The sequence below is a fragment of the Microtus ochrogaster genome, chromosome 26 (genome assembly GCF_000317375.1).
Source record: "Microtus ochrogaster isolate Prairie Vole_2 chromosome 26, MicOch1.0, whole genome shotgun sequence".
Taxonomy (NCBI): domain Eukaryota; kingdom Metazoa; phylum Chordata; class Mammalia; order Rodentia; family Cricetidae; genus Microtus; species Microtus ochrogaster.
The window spans coordinates 13,666,010-13,681,263 of NC_022025.1; the positions used below are offsets into that span (position 1 = coordinate 13,666,010).

At 45.9% G+C, this 15,254-nt stretch overlaps 2 protein-coding genes across 4 annotated transcripts in view; one reads left to right on the top strand and one right to left on the bottom strand.

Moving 5' to 3' along the window:
* The first annotated feature begins 441 nt into the window (after nucleotides 1-441).
* On the top strand, nucleotides 442-14,761 carry Pmpcb (peptidase, mitochondrial processing beta subunit). The gene is made up of 13 exons (XM_005358358.2): nucleotides 442-547; nucleotides 2,884-3,024; nucleotides 4,412-4,498; nucleotides 4,824-4,953; nucleotides 6,381-6,579; nucleotides 7,389-7,468; nucleotides 10,027-10,139; nucleotides 11,654-11,797; nucleotides 12,965-13,125; nucleotides 13,911-13,996; nucleotides 14,087-14,175; nucleotides 14,432-14,507; nucleotides 14,587-14,761. Exons 1-13 carry the CDS (start codon nucleotides 449-451, stop codon nucleotides 14,649-14,651), a joined length of 1,470 nt encoding a protein of 489 aa, XP_005358415.1. The 5' UTR covers nucleotides 442-448; the 3' UTR covers nucleotides 14,652-14,761.
* A 134-nt stretch (nucleotides 14,762-14,895) lies between these two features.
* Dnajc2 (DnaJ heat shock protein family (Hsp40) member C2) overlaps nucleotides 14,896-15,254 on the bottom strand; it is a 19,552-nt gene continuing 19,193 nt past the window's right edge. For all 3 annotated transcript variants that reach the window (XM_005358359.2, XM_026784666.1, XM_026784665.1), the window contains one exon: nucleotides 14,896-15,019. In XM_005358359.2, the coding sequence (XP_005358416.2) occupies nucleotides 14,945-15,019 (75 nt within the window). In that variant the 3' untranslated portion in view covers nucleotides 14,896-14,944. The remainder of the gene's footprint in view (nucleotides 15,020-15,254) is intronic.

The window sequence follows — 15,254 nt, forward strand, 5'->3', positions numbered from 1 at the left end:
GGGAATGTGAGAAAGCCCAGATTGTCTAGGTAGAGTGCTAAGACACACTAAGGCCCTTGGAGGCAAACAACACTACGTCTCGCTAACAGAATGGAAGAGTAGGTTTTGCAAGTGTCCGCTTTCAGTAGCGACTTCGGCAGAGGTATTATTTTTGCGGAACGGAATAAGCAAGGCTGTAAACAATAGAACAGTCAGGAGGACCAACATGATCGCACCCTTCCCTCCCGTGTGCTTCTTTCCGATGACTTCCACCCGCCTCGGGGACACAGGTTACATTCATGTTGTCACGCGTGTGCCTTGCACAACTGCTGACCCCAGTCGGTGAGAACCGGAACGGGAGGCTGTAGTTTCCACGGCCGCCACACAGGGGCGCCAGCCAGTCAGCCTCCTGCTCTGGGGCTGGAGTCACGACCCGGAAGTACTTCTCCAGCTCCCCCCGCAGCTGATAATGGCGGCCTCCGCGGTCTCCCGGACGCTGCTCTCCGCCGCCCGACGGCGGCTGTGGGGGTTCAGCCGAAGGCTCCCACATGGCGGCGCCGCTGCTCAGGTGAGCCTCGCTCCTCCGCGCCGGGGACAAAGCTGCTGCGCTCCGGGGCCTCCGGAGCCTCCGGGGCCTCCGGTCCCACCACCCCAACCCCGGACCGCAGGCGGGGTCGGGGGTGCAAGAGGGGGCGGGGCCACGGGGCGGGGCCGCGGGTGGGAGCGGGGCCAGCTGCCCGGGTCTAGGAAGGAGCAGGCGCTGACCACTAAAATGTTAGTGTTTGCTGACAGTTTGCAGGGGGAGATCAGTGAGGAATGCTGCCTCTTTTTTTTTTTTCTGCTTGAGACAAGTTAATCCTCAGTTTATTTGAAAGTTTCCTAGCTCCAAAGGGATCTGGGAGTGTGTGCGTGCGTGTGTTATTACCACTTTTGTATTCGAGCCGTTCTCACCCAAGAGAAGGAGACCAGGGCGAGCCCTTTATGAATTTGAAGTTTTTATTTGAGCCACACAGACCAGGCCTGGGGCATGCACTCTTTTTTTATTACAAGTCTAAAGAGGTGGCCCGAGCAGGGTGAGCAAGGGTTTTATACAGGTAAAATACACAAGTTTGGGACATCTCGTTGGCAGCCGTGATGTCTGTTAGCAAGTGTGACCGGAGATGAACTTTTTTCTGTTTATTTTTCTCTGCGTAGTCTTAGCTGACCTGGAACTCACTCTGTAGACTAGGCTGGCGCTGAACTCACAGAAGTCGGCTTGCTGCTGCCCCCCAAGTGCTGAGATTAAAGGCGTGCGCCACCATCGCCCTGCTCAGGGCATGAACTTTTAATAATAATAGGGCACACGAGTGACTCTGGTACTTCTGTTTGATCTGGCAGCAGAAAGCCTCGTGGTTACAGAAACAGAGTAATTCAGGTTAACAAAAATTCCTTAAGTACCTGTCTTATCTGGGGTCTCCACAGCAACTCTTGTAAAGGAGAACATATTAGGGGCTGCTTTACAGTTCAGAAACTTGGTCCATTATCGTCACCGAGGGAAGTATGGGGCTGTGCAGGCAGATGTGGTACTGGAGGAGGAGCTACAGCTGGATTGGCAGGGAGCAGGAAGAGAGAGACTCCGAGCCTGCCTGGAGCATTGGAAACTTCCTCTGCAAGACCACACCTCCTAATAGTTCCTCACCCTGGTGACCAAACTTTCAGATCTGTGAGTCTTTGGGGGCCATTCCTCTGCAAACCACTGCAGTACCCTGCATGCCTGCCAATTAAGCTGACCTCAGGTTTTTGGGTCAGGATGTAGCAAATACGTTTTTCTTATTTCACTATGAAAAAAAAAAGAACTGCTAGGTGGTGAGTCTACAGTGTGATGGGTGACAGCTACGGTGTGATAGGTGTGATAGGTGACAGTCTACGGTGTGATGGGTGACAGTCTACGGTGTGATGGGTGACAGTCTACGGTGTGATGGGTGACAGTCTACAGTGTGATGGGTGACAGTCTACGGTGTGATGGGCGACAGTCTACAGTCTGATGGGTGACAGTCTACGGTGTGATAGGTAACAGTCTACAGTCTGATAGGTTACAGTCTACGGTGTGATGGGTGACAGTCTACGGTGTGATGGGTGACAGTCTACGGTGTGATAGGTGACAGTCTACAGTGTGATAGGTGACAGTCTATTTATAGTCTGATAGGTGATGAGTCTACAGTGATAGGTGATGAGTCTACAGTGTGATGGGTGATAGTCTACAGTGTGATGGGTGACAGCCTATGGTGTGATAGGTGACAGTCTGTGGTGTGATAGGTGACAGTCTACAGTCTGATAGGTTACAGTCTACGATGTGATAGGTGACAGTCTACGGTGTGATGGGTGACAGTCTATGGTGTGATGGGTGACAGTCTATTTATAGTCTGATAGGTGACGAGTCTACAGTGATAGGTGACAGTCTACGGTGTGATAGGTAACAGTCTACAGTCTGATAGGTTACAGTCTACGGTGTGATGGGTGACAGTCTACAGTGTGATGGGTGACAGTCTACGGTGTGATTGGTGACAGTCTACAGTGTGATAGGTGACAGTCTACGGTCTGATGGGTGACAGTCTACAGTCTGATGGGTGACAGTCTATTTATAGTCTGATAGGTGACGAGTCTACAGTGATAGGTGACAGTCTACAGTGTGATGGGTGACAGTCTACGGTGTGATAGGTGATAGTCTACAGTCTGATAGGGTTCTACCCACATTTCCTTTGCAACCTTAGCTTCCTGTTACATTTTTGTGAAGTCATTTTTATATTTTTGTTTCCAGTCTAGGAAAGTGTTTTATGGAATGAGCCTGAGGTCTTTCTTTCTGATTGACATTGCATACCAGAGTAGTAAGTAGTGTTTGCTCTCTTTTCCTCCTGTGTCTGTTAGCCGTGGTGTTGTGGAGGGAGCCGACTAAGAAGCACACAGGCTGCTGCCCAGGTTGTCCTGAATGTTCCCGAGACACGTGTTACATGTTTGGAAAATGGACTTCGAGTTGCCTCTGAAAACTCCGGGCTCTCAACGTGCACAGTAAGCGACTGCAACAGCCTTTCACCTAAGGGCGCCTCGTTTGGGAGGGAGCAGACTTGCGGCTCTGTAGCTGCCCGGAAGTTGATTGGCCTTGATTCTCTGGGCGTGTGAACCTCTCTCGCTGTCCATCTGTCTTTGTTGACAGAAGCGTGGTTGTGGGGCTCTCCCGCCCTCCCGTACACAGCACTGGGCCCCAGCCGGCTCCCACATCATGACACAGACAAAGTTTGGAATGATCAGCCTCGTTTAGGCTCATTTCTGGCCAGCTCCTAATTTAGCCTGTTTCTCTTTACCTACCTTTTGCCTTGGGGCTTATTTCCTTTCTTCTGTGTCTCGACCTTCACTGCTTCTCTGTGTCCCTCTGGTGTCTGCCTGGCTTCTTGCCCCAGGCGTGTCCCCCTCTTCCCTCTTCTCATTCTGTTGTTCTTCTTCCTCAGCCCAGATTTCTCCTCTCTATTCCCTCTGCCTGCCCCTCCTCTACTTCTCGACTATCTAATGGCCATGGAGCTTCTGGTAGACCAGTCAGGTGCCTTAGGGAAACAGATGCAATACATCCTTACAGAATTAAACAATCTTTTGTTTAACCAAAAAATTAGACTTTTCTCTGTGCAGCATAGATAAAAGCAGCACACCTTTTCACAGTTAAAGTACAAGTCTGCAGCATGAACAGATGTGGTACTTCTTTGTCTAGTTCAAATAAGATTCCACAGCGCAGTATAAAACTCCTCTCATCTGTTTTACTGATATTTCAGAGACCTTAAATGGTTGTGTCTGAGGTTATAAAACTTACATGTGAATTTGAACCTGACTTTCTGACAGTTCTGATGGTGTTTATACCACAGTTATTAATTGGATGTACTAATGAGCTATGTTAAGAATTTGAGTCTGATATTCGTTTGGTTTTTCCAGACAGGTTTCTTTGTGTATCCCAGGGCCAGGCTGGCCTTGAACTCAGTGATTCACCGTCTCTGCCTCCTGGGTGCTGGGATTAAAGCCGTGCTCCCCCACTGTGTGGCTGAGTCCCATATTTATAATAGCTATCAGTAGCCTGGTGCTGAAAATTTCAAGTCCCAAGTCCTATGAATGAACTGTCAGTTCAGTGTGGTCAAAGAGAACTTAAGTGGAAACTTAAGGTTGGAAAACACTTGCCAGAAAAAGGACTGAAATTACCTTCTGTCTTCACAAACTGAATTTTATTGTATGATTTTTAATAACGTGTCTGTGTGGGGGACATGTGAGTTCAGGTGCCTACGGAGGCCGGAAGAGGAACTGCCTAAATTGGTGCTGGGAAGCGCAGTCGGGTCCTCAGAGCTGTGAGTGTTACTAGCCGCTGCACTGCCTCGCCAGCTGCCAGGGATTTGCCTAATCTTTCTGTGGTTCCATTCAGGTTGGGCTGTGGATTGACGCTGGGAGCCGATATGAAAACGAAAAGAATAACGGAACAGCTCACTTCCTGGAGCACATGGCCTTCAAGGCAAGTTGTGAGGCTTTGCTGAAATAGTGTAAAAATACTGTATCGTAAGGACGAGACGATCTCAGTGGATGCCATGTTTCTACTTTTCCAGTATTTGTGAAATAATTACTGGTAGTTGCTTTCTGACTTTGAAAGAAGGGTGCTCTTTTGGGATACAGGAATACACAAATGCCATCCTCAGTGGGTATTTTTTGAAACCTAGTACACTCTACAAACTTGACCTTGCCTGACTGGCGTTGGCTTTTGTTGTACACTTACTGTCTAAAGTGTTCAGATGAAGGATGGAAGGGAAGTGTCATAATGGTGTTTTTTCCTTTATTTCAAGGGCACTAAAAAGAGGTCCCAGTTAGACCTTGAACTTGAGATTGAAAATATGGGTGCTCACCTTAACGCCTACACCTCCAGAGAACAGACCGTGTACTATGCCAAAGCTTTCTCTAAAGATTTGCCAAGAGGTATTGTTACCTATACTGCGGAAAATGCAATTTCCATGAGGGTTCAGACATAATTTAACACTGTGGTTTTTGTATGTCTATTATTTAAAAAAAATAAATAAATAAAAAACAGACCCAGAGGGTGTATGCTCTTAGGGAAGAATTAAAACCAAAGCTAATGAATGAAATTATTAACTTTTGTGATTAAACACTTGTAATCAGTTTTATTGCTCTAAAGTTTTAGTTACGGTAGGATTTCGTCAGTATCACTTGAGTGGTACTCTCTGCAGTACTCTGTGTGTTGTTTGTGATTGACATCAAGCTCTCCACACTATTTTTTGAGCCAGGTCTTACTTAGAGCCTGGCTGGCCCAGGTTTGTCTAGACTGCTGGAGAGCAAGCGTTATGCTTCGTCCTGTCTCTGCACTGGAAGAGAGGCGCTCCCGTCTGGTGGTGGAACTCAGGTCCAGATGCCTGGGTGGCAGCCAGGTCGCTGTGAGCATCTGCATCACCACCCAACTCATCTGGGTTTTAGTGATAATTATAAAAAATGAACTAGTTTCATGGTAATTTCCACTATTTCATGACCATCTCAGTATGAACTTTCTCCAACCACCTGCTTTATCCTGTTCACATTTGAAGTTAATTGGCTCAGACAAGGCCCCATAAAATGAACTGAAACAAGAGAGAAATTTATACTGGAACAAAGCAGTGAAACTTAGGGTTGTAAGTTTATTTTACCCTTAATAAAATTTATATTGCTATAACAACGAGGGTATCTTTTTTGGGGGATGTAATTTTTTCCATAAAATTTGTTCCACTTCTGACTTCCTACCAAGCTAGGACTTCAGCAGACACAGTTCTGTAAGCTGCTCCTGAGGGCATATTTTGGGTTATAGTGTTTTTTTTTTTTTCCTTTTTTACATTGCAGCCTCATTGCTATGCAAATATGGGTAGCAGTGTTTCTACCCATGTATCTGCGCATGTACCTGTTCTCTCTCTTCTGTTTCATACTCTTTTGTGTGTGTGTGGGAGGGAGGGAGTGTTTTAATCAGGATTTCTCTGTGTAGTCCTGGCTGTCCTGGAACTCACTCTGTAGACCAGGCTGGCCTGCAACTCACGGAGATCTGCCCGCCTCTGCCTGCCTTATTGCTGGGATTAAAGGTGTGCACCATTACTGCCAGGCTAGTTCATACTTTTTATTTAGAACCATCTGTATTAACAGCAAGATTTCTTAGGATGTCTGACCCAGAATTAATAAGAAGTGGTAACATTTAGGATTTTCCCAAGGTCTTTATACCATAGAGTTTCTATTTTGCATTCATTTTAATGTGATAATTAGATTAAATATTCTAATTAATAATATCGAATGATGGTTAGTGTCAAGGTTTCTGATGTTGGCTTAAGGGATTGTAATGTTTGTGTTTCTGGTGCTTTAATTTCATTTAGCTGTGGAAATTCTTGCTGACATAATTCAGAACAGCACGCTGGGGGAAGCAGAGATTGAGCGTGAACGTGGAGTGATCCTCAGAGAGATGCAGGAAGTTGAGACCAACTTGCAGGAAGTTGTGTTTGATTACCTTCACGCCACAGCTTATCAGAACACTGCGCTTGGGCGGACCATCCTGGGACCAACTGAAAATATCAAGTTCGTGTATTTCTCACTTGAAAATTTTGCACAAAAATTATGACATATACAAACTTTCTGTGTTTCAGAAAGTCATGTTCACTCGGATAATCTAAACTTGTGACTGATTGTGCTGTAATGATACTCGTAGAAAATTGGGAGCTAAACAAGAAATGCTGATTATGTCTCGATAGAAAAGGCAGCACGTTTTGCTACTTTCAGCACTCAGAAAGCCTTCGAGTTCTATTCATTTCAGGTGTACTGTGTGAGGGGCTGTGCTTTGTACTTCCTGTAGGTGTGGTGACCTATGAGTTCTGGGTCAGCCTGGCTGCAGAATGAGTGTCATGGATCACTTTACTCTGGCTTTTGAGGGGCCCACCACCCAGCTCCAGATAAACCACACACGGAGGCTTCTCCTTAGTCATGGATGCCCGGCCTTAGCTTGGCTTGTTTCTAGCCAGCTTTTCTTCACTTAAATCATCCCGTCTACCTTTTATCTCTGGGCTTTTATCTTTCTCTGTCTCTCTGTGTATTTGGGTGGCTGGGTGGCTGCCCCTGGCGCCCTCCTCTCCTTGTTCTCTTGCTGCGCCTTCTCCCTCACTCCTCCTCCTGTTTATCCTCTCTGCCTGACAATCCGCCTACCCTTGCTCCTGCTTCGCTGTTGGCTGTTCTCTTTATTAGACCAAGAGGTGTTTTAAAGACAGAGAATCACAGTTTCAGAGTTAAAAAAAAACACAGTGTAAACACACCTTAAAATAATATTTTCCAAGAAATGAGAGCCTGCCTATAAAATGAAATGAAATGAAGTAATCTTACTCCTCTATTTACAGGTCTATAAACCGGAAGGACTTAGTGGATTACATCACCACGCACTACAAAGGACCAAGGATTGTGCTCGCTGCTGCCGGAGGTTGGTTGTTCCTCTGACTGTGCTAGACAAGGTTGTTGGGTCCTCTTGGGGCGCATCCTGAAAGTGTTTAAGTGTGAGCACTGGACCAGACTCCCTGTTGTGTTTTTAGGTTTCATTTACCGAAACCTTAACAACCCATTCAGCACATAAGCGTGCATAACAGTGTAAGTTTCTTAGAAGACAAAGGCAGATGAATGAACGCGCGGAGACAGGTGACTTGGGAGACTGTGTTGTGTAATTAGAGTCTTGAGATTTTAGTTGAGAAATAGCTTTCTCCTTGGCTGAACCTGGGATGGGTATAGCTATTCATGTGCTCAGTTACTCAGTAAAGCAACTGGTCCTATAAGGGAAGTACACTGGGAGCCGTGGGAATGTGTAATGTCAATCAGAACATGTAGGTGCTGCAGATTTCACTTGAGATTCTGCTAGATTTCTTGGCAGCCTGAATTTTAATTGACTTGCCCATTTTCTCTTTCAATATTAGAGTATATTAGTTTTGTGTGTTTGTGAATTTAACTTTTCTCTTTTTAGGAGTTATTACAAACTAAAACAAGTTGATGTAATGAACTTCGGAGTTGTTCTGTGTAGGTACTGAAGTCAGTTAAAGTTAATGGCATGGCCTAGATTGTTAGCATTTTGTCTTACTGAGCTACACATGTTTTGTTGTTTGGAAACAGACTTGCTATATATAGCCCAGGCTGGCCTTGCACTTGAAGCCATCCTCCTGCCTCAGTCACAGCTGAAGCCACAATTCCTGACGACTTATAAATGCCATAGTTTATAAGTGTTGGTGTTTTAGATGCCTCAGCTCCCATGTAGTCCTTGGTTATTAGGAAGTATAGCTGTATTGTACCAATACACAATTTCATCCCCACATCCTTCTAGATTGGGCTGTCAGAGGAGAGCGCGCGTCTGGCTTATTTAACCACGACAGTTACTGGTTCTGAAGGCAAAAGAGTGACGGACAGGGGCGAGGGCTGCGTGATGGATTCTCTGCTCTCTGGCATCCTTGTCCAGCCATGATTCTGTGTCTTGCCCTCTGGGCTGATGGTCAAGGCGACTCTGACATGGCAATTCAAGAACTGTGCTGTCTCACTGTCATGTTTTTACATCACAGCTTTTTGTTTTGGTTTGGCTTGGTTTTGTTTTTGAGACAGGGTTTCTCTGTGTAGCCCTGGTTGTTTTGGAACTTGCTCAGTAGACCAGCTTGACCTCGAACTCAGAGATCCACCTGCCACTGCCTCCAGAGTGCTAGGATTAAAAGGCGTGAGCCACCACTGCTTGGTTACATCACAGATTTATTTGGGAACTATGGTTTTAAACTCTGCTTTTAGTTGGTTTTCATTTAGAGAAACCCTTTTTTAAAATTTGTTTTCATGTGTGTGTGTTGCTTGCCTGTGTGCATGTCCACCGGATGTAGTGCCTAGTGATGGCAGAGGTCAGGAGGAGGTGTAGGGTCACCTGGGTCTGGAGATACAGATGCTTGGTAAGCCATCATGTAGGTACTGAGAGCCAAACCTGGGTCCTCTGTAAGAGTAGCAGTGACCATCTCTCCAGCCCTCATTTAAATAAATCTTTTTTGTTTGTTTGAGACAGGGTTTCTCTATGAAACAGCTCTAGCTGTCTTGGAACTCACTCTGTAGACCAGGTTGGCCTCAAACTTAAAGAGATCCGCCTGCCTCTTCCTCTCAAGTGCTGGGATTAAAGGCCTGCGCCACCACTGCCCGCCTTTGCACAAGCCTAGCATGTACTTAGAACTGAAGCATTCTGAGAACTGAGGCAAGAGGACTCAGAGACCAAGGCCAGGCTGGACTGCATGGCCAGGCCTGTCTCAAATGCATAAACACGTCTAGACTTTTGAGCTGGTGCCTGTGTTCTGTGACTTTCCTGACCTTGTGTGGGTCCCATGCCTGGATAGTAAGGATCTAAGTGATTCCTCTGAGGTTTGGGTGTCAAGTCCTGAGCACATGGGAAAATAGGAATGTTTTTGAAAGTTAGAATTGATTTTGGTTCCGGAGCCGAGAGCGAAGCACTTCTGTGTGTACAACTCTGAAGACTCAACCATGTTTCTCTTCCTCCCTACTTAAGAGGTAACTTATGAAATTGACTTTTGACTAGGGTGTACACTGGACTTTTATAATTTAACATGATTGTCTATAGAAACTGGGTTTTTTGAGGGTCAAATATTCTTTTTTTAAAGTGACGAATGACAATTTCTCACTCTCTTGAACTGGCTTGGTGTTCACTGTGCAGAGATTTGTACTCCTAGAAGTTATATGAAGCATATGAAGTTATAATGCCCAGAAAAGTTTTAGAGACCCATCAAAAAGTCTAGTAGAATTAAAACGAAGGAAGTCGAATGCATTTGTCTGTTGGTGAACACCAGCTGCTCAGGGAAAGCTTTGAGCCCAAGGCTCAGCGAATGCAAGTCCTCCATGTGTAAGATACATCACATGATCCACGCTATACTTCCTGTAAAGCATACTGCTGGCAGGTGGCTATCTTGAGTTGATTTTGTGGCTATTAGATATGTAAGAATATATTTTCCTTCAATTTAGGTGTTTGTCACGACGAGCTGCTTGAGTTGGCCAAGGTTCACTTTGGTAACTCTTTGTGCACACACAGAGGTGAAGTGCCAGCTCTGCCTCCTTGTGAGTTCACCGGAAGCGAGGTAGGCAAGCTCTTCCTTAGGTCCAGCCTCTGCAAGTCTCCTACTTAAAAATGAGCCTGAGGGGGCTGGAGAGATGGCTCAGAAGTTAAGAGTATTGTCTGCTCTTCCAAGGGTCCTGAGTTCAATTCCCAGCAACCACATGGTGGCTCACAACCATCTGTAATGGGGTCTGGTGCCCTCTTCTGGCCTGCAGGCATACACACAGGCAGAATATTGTATTTATAATTTATATATTAAAAAAAAGAGCCTGAGGACATGGCTCAGTGGTTTGCGGTGCTTGCTGCACTAGCAGAGGACACAGCCACCTGCGACTCCAGTTCCCGGGAAGCTGACACCCTCTTGACCTCTCTGGGCTCCCCCCCCCCCACACACACACACGGGATGGGGGATTAAAAATGTTAAAGTAGAGAGCAGTGTATAAAATCTGTGTTTCAGGCTGGAGAGTTGGCGCCAAGGGTAAATACAGGTGCTGGTCGCCAAGCTGGTCATCTTGGGGCTCAACATCCTGCGCATGCTCACACACACACACACACACACACACACACACACACACACACACCCCCCAAACAAGATGTAAACTTTGTCAGTGTGTGTATTTCTAGCAGGGAAATGTGTATACTGAAACACAGGAAGGGAAAAGGATGGGCGCATTTGCTTACATTTCTTCCTGTTCCGAGGAAGCGGGGTGTGAGAGCAGTGTTCACAGTTGCTCATTGTGTGTTTTTCTTTTGCACAGTGCATATTTACATGTGCTAGGGTATAAACACAATCTTATAGTAAAAAGACTGAATTTTGACCTTTGCACGGGGTGTGTTGTTGGTTTCATTTCTGCCCCACAGGCACGGTTGGGATTGCGGAGGATCTGCTTATCAGCTGTAGCGCTGGGCATCAGGTCTAGTTGGCCACATTGTGATGTTCACAGCAGTGTGATGCTGGCAGCTACACAGAGCTGTACCATTTTACTGCTTACATGTGGGTTAAAAACATCACAGTAGACATAAAATATTAGCGGAATAAGGCAACTCCTGTTGACCAGGTGGTATTTCCAATGTGGTGCTCTGGTGAAATAAACTATTCTGTAACTCTAGGACTAGTGTTACTTAACTAGTTATCTGTAGAACCCAATAAATGGAGACTTATTAGTTATGAATGCTCACCCTTATGTTTGCTCCACTAGGTCTTACAACTTAACCTGTTTCTCTTCGTCCCCATTTGCCTGGGGCTTTCCACCTTTCCTTCTGTGTCCTGCTGTCACTGCTCCCTCTCTGTGGTTGGCGGGTGCCTGGCTGGACGGCCCTGGGCGCCTCCCTCTTTCCCCCTTTTCTCTCCCCTCTTGAGCCTAGAGTCCTCCTGCGTATTCTCGCTGCTCACCAGCCCTGCCTGACCAAAAAGAGGCCTCGTGCAGGCAGAGCAACACATCTTTACATCGTTAGGGAAATGTAACGTCAGTGTAACACAGCTTTACGTAGTTAAAGTACCGGTCCACGGCAGTTACCTTGTTTGTTGTAACCCAGATCCGACTGAGGGACGACAAGATGCCTTTGGCACACCTTGCAATAGCTGTTGAAGCGGTTGGCTGGGCACATCCAGACACAATCTGTCTCATGGTTGCAAACACACTGATTGGCAACTGGGATCGCTCTTTTGGAGGAGGAATGGTAAGTGGTTTTTGAAGTAACTTCATGATAAATGGAAGACTGTCATGTTTTTTTAATACATGAATTCCTTGTAAGGCTCTTCCCATTTTTGAAATGGCAAAAATAGGTTACTTTTACCATGACTCTTGACTCTTTGCTTGTACCTAAGCGAGGAAAAAAAACTCCTTGTCATACTGTTTGTTGGTGGGACGGTTGACAAAATAAGGGCAGAAGAATCCGTTTTTACTGTTCCAATAGTAGCAGTAGGACTGTGGTCAGTGTTAATGTTCTGACCTTCTGGGCACTCTGTCTTCATTGGTGCACACTGAAGAGCCCAGAGGCAAGGAAATCCACAGCTAACTCTGAACTGTCGGGAATGTATAAGGCTTGGCCTGTGGTGCAGTGGTGCGTCCCTCACACGCCCGAGCCCTCGGCTCATCCGCCGACAAAGTAAGGAGCAGTATGTCTGAAGAAAGCAGGCAGAGGGCACGGACCTCTTTGTACTGCTTTTACAACTTTTCTAAAATGTTTACATTTCAAAATCCAGTAAATTTGTCCGAAAGATCCAAAGTACATTTCCTGTGACTATCTTAGATTTCGGTACAGCATCACCTCAGGGTGCATAATCAGAGCCTTCCGTGTCCCGGGAACAGCACTATAGGCTATAAATGGGTGCACCTACTAAACCAGTTGCAAGAACTCATTGCTTTGCCGGGCAGTGGTGGCGCACGCCTTTAATCCCAGCACTTGGGAGGCAGAGGCAGGCGGATCTCTGGGAGTTCGAGGCCAGCATGGTCTACAAGAGCTAGTTCCGGGACGGGCACCAAAGCTACAGAGAAACCCTGCCTCAAAAAAACAAAAAAAACAAAAAACTCATTGCTTTTATATTCTCTGTTGAGGCAGGTAAGTGTAATTCTTCCTTGGATTGTAAAGTTACTGTTGAGGTGTTGCTGGGTAGAATTGGGAGCCTAAGCAGAACTTGGTACATCTTTAATCCCAGTACTCAGGAGGAAAACACAGGTCAGTCTCTAACCTGGTCTACATAGTGTGTTCTGGGCTATGTGATGACCGTGTCCACAATGGCTAACCATGTAGGGTTGGCACTCACTGACAGCCAGAGCTCACTGTGTGTGTGGACTTGGATCCATGTATCCAGTGTACAAACCAAGCTGGATTTTTTTTTTCCAGAATTTATCCAGCAAGCTGGCCCAGCTGGCTTGTCACGGCAATCTCTGCCACAGCTTCCAGTCCTTCAACACGTCCTACACAGACACCGGACTGTGGGGACTCTACACGGTCTGTGAACAAGCAACGGTGGCCGACATGCTGAACGCTGTGCAGAAGGAATGGTAAGTCCTTTACCTGGAGTTTATTATCATAGGCTGTGTCCTAACGGCGGTGACTCCAGCTTCAAAGGAGTGGTGGCGATGTTTTTAAGGACAGATAGTTCTTTTAAACCTCACGTGAAGCTAATTATACTCTAAAATACCTCTAAAAGCATGAGGAGTAGAGAGATAGGGCAGTGGTAGAGCACGTGACTTCCTTAGCACACCAGAACCCTGGTCTGAACCCCTGGAATTTCCCAATGGAAAAAGGAAAGGTGGGTTAGACAGGCAAATGTGACCTTAGCATAAGAAAGCAGTGGTTCTCACACTTCCTCATGGTGTGACCCTTTAGGACAGTTCCTCGTGGTCTGCTGGCCCCAACCATAAAATGACTTCATAACTGTAATGTAAATATCTGATAGACAGTCTATAGGTTGAACACTACTGACCAAAAGGATTAGTCAGTAGGCCAAGGCAGAAAAACCCAGTGCTTCCTAGAAATTTTTTGATTATTACGAGCCTTAAGTCTCTAAATTTAGCTAACTGGGATATTCTTGCTTCTTGATTTAAATGCTGGGCTATCAGACTCAGCCGACCGTCTTGAGAAGCTAAGAGGTGACCACTGATCCTCCCTCTCTGAGCTCACATGGCGACTCCATAAAAATAATTCGTACTTTACCTTTAGTTTTAGGATTAGTAATTTCAGGTTTTTACTGAATTGAAATATAATCATTTGTATGTTGTGTTATAATATAGTTATATTTAGTAACATTTCCCAGGTACTTAAGGGCATTTCAACTGTGTTCTAGGATGCGACTCTGTACCAGTGTGACTGAGAGTGAAGTAGCCCGAGCAAAAAACCTCCTGAAAACAAACATGCTGCTGCAGCTTGACGGTGAGCCTTTAGGGGGCGGGTGGGAGGTGCTTGGTGGACAGTCCTCATGGCCCACGTCTCTCTGGATACTTAGATTCCCTTCTCTAACAGGCTCGACTCCAATTTGTGAAGACATTGGCAGGCAGATGCTATGCTATAACAGGAGAATTCCTATCCCCGAGCTTGAAGCAAGAATTGGTGTAAGTAATTCTTAGGTTCCCTAACTCATGGTTTAGTTTAGAAAAGTCACGCATGGGGCTGGAGAGATGGTTCAGAGGTTAAGAGAACTGACTGCTCCGGAGGTCCCGAGTTCAATTCCCAACAACCACATGATGGCTCACACCCATCTGTAATGAGATCTGGTGCCCAGAGCACTATATACATAATAAATAAAAAGGTCACGCATGTAGAATCCATCTTCACTACAGAAAGTCCTGATGATATTGTCCGTTTTAGGCTGTGAATGCAGAGATGGTTCGAGAAGTCTGTACCAAGTACATTTATGACAAAAGTCCAGCCATTGCTGCACTCGGTAAGTCTGGCTCTCCCTTTGTGTACACAGTTGCTAAGGACTTGGGTTCTGTTCTCACTGTCTTCTTTTGAATCCGTAGGTCCTATTGAGCGGTTACCAGATTTTAAGCAGATTTGTAGTAACATGCGCTGGATTCGTGATTAATTTTTGTGATCAAATATTCTGCACACATATATATTTATAAAACTAGAGATCTTGAGATTTATAGAGCTGCCAGTCTTCAAATGAAAAAATAAAAATGTATTTGGAACTTTTGCTTTGGTCTGTTATGTATACACTTTCAGAGGCTCAGACTACAGCCCTGATGATTGTTTAGTGTAACAGTTGAACTTGGTGTTGGGAGCAGCACATTTAACTGACTCTTAATTCCACGTGAACATTTGTACGGTATTTTCAGTTTTATTAGAAAAGTGCACACATAACCAACATTGCCGGGGTCATTTCTTGGCTCTGCTTGCATTCAGCACTTGCTCCTGAGCAGCTTTCTTTGCTTTTACCATCTCAACGAGTTCCTAGGAGGAAATAAGGTTGTTGCAGTCAGGACTCTGTCATTGAACACAGCGTTGCACTGAGGGGTGTGGAGGCACAGGCCTAGCACCACAGCGCTCAGACAGCAAGGCTGGGGCCGCCCTAGGCTACACAGTGAGTGCCTAAGAACCACAGCGCTCAGACAGTAAGGCTGGGGCCGCCCTAGGCTACACAGTGAGTGCCTAAGAACCACAGCGCTCAGACAGTAAGGCTGGGGCC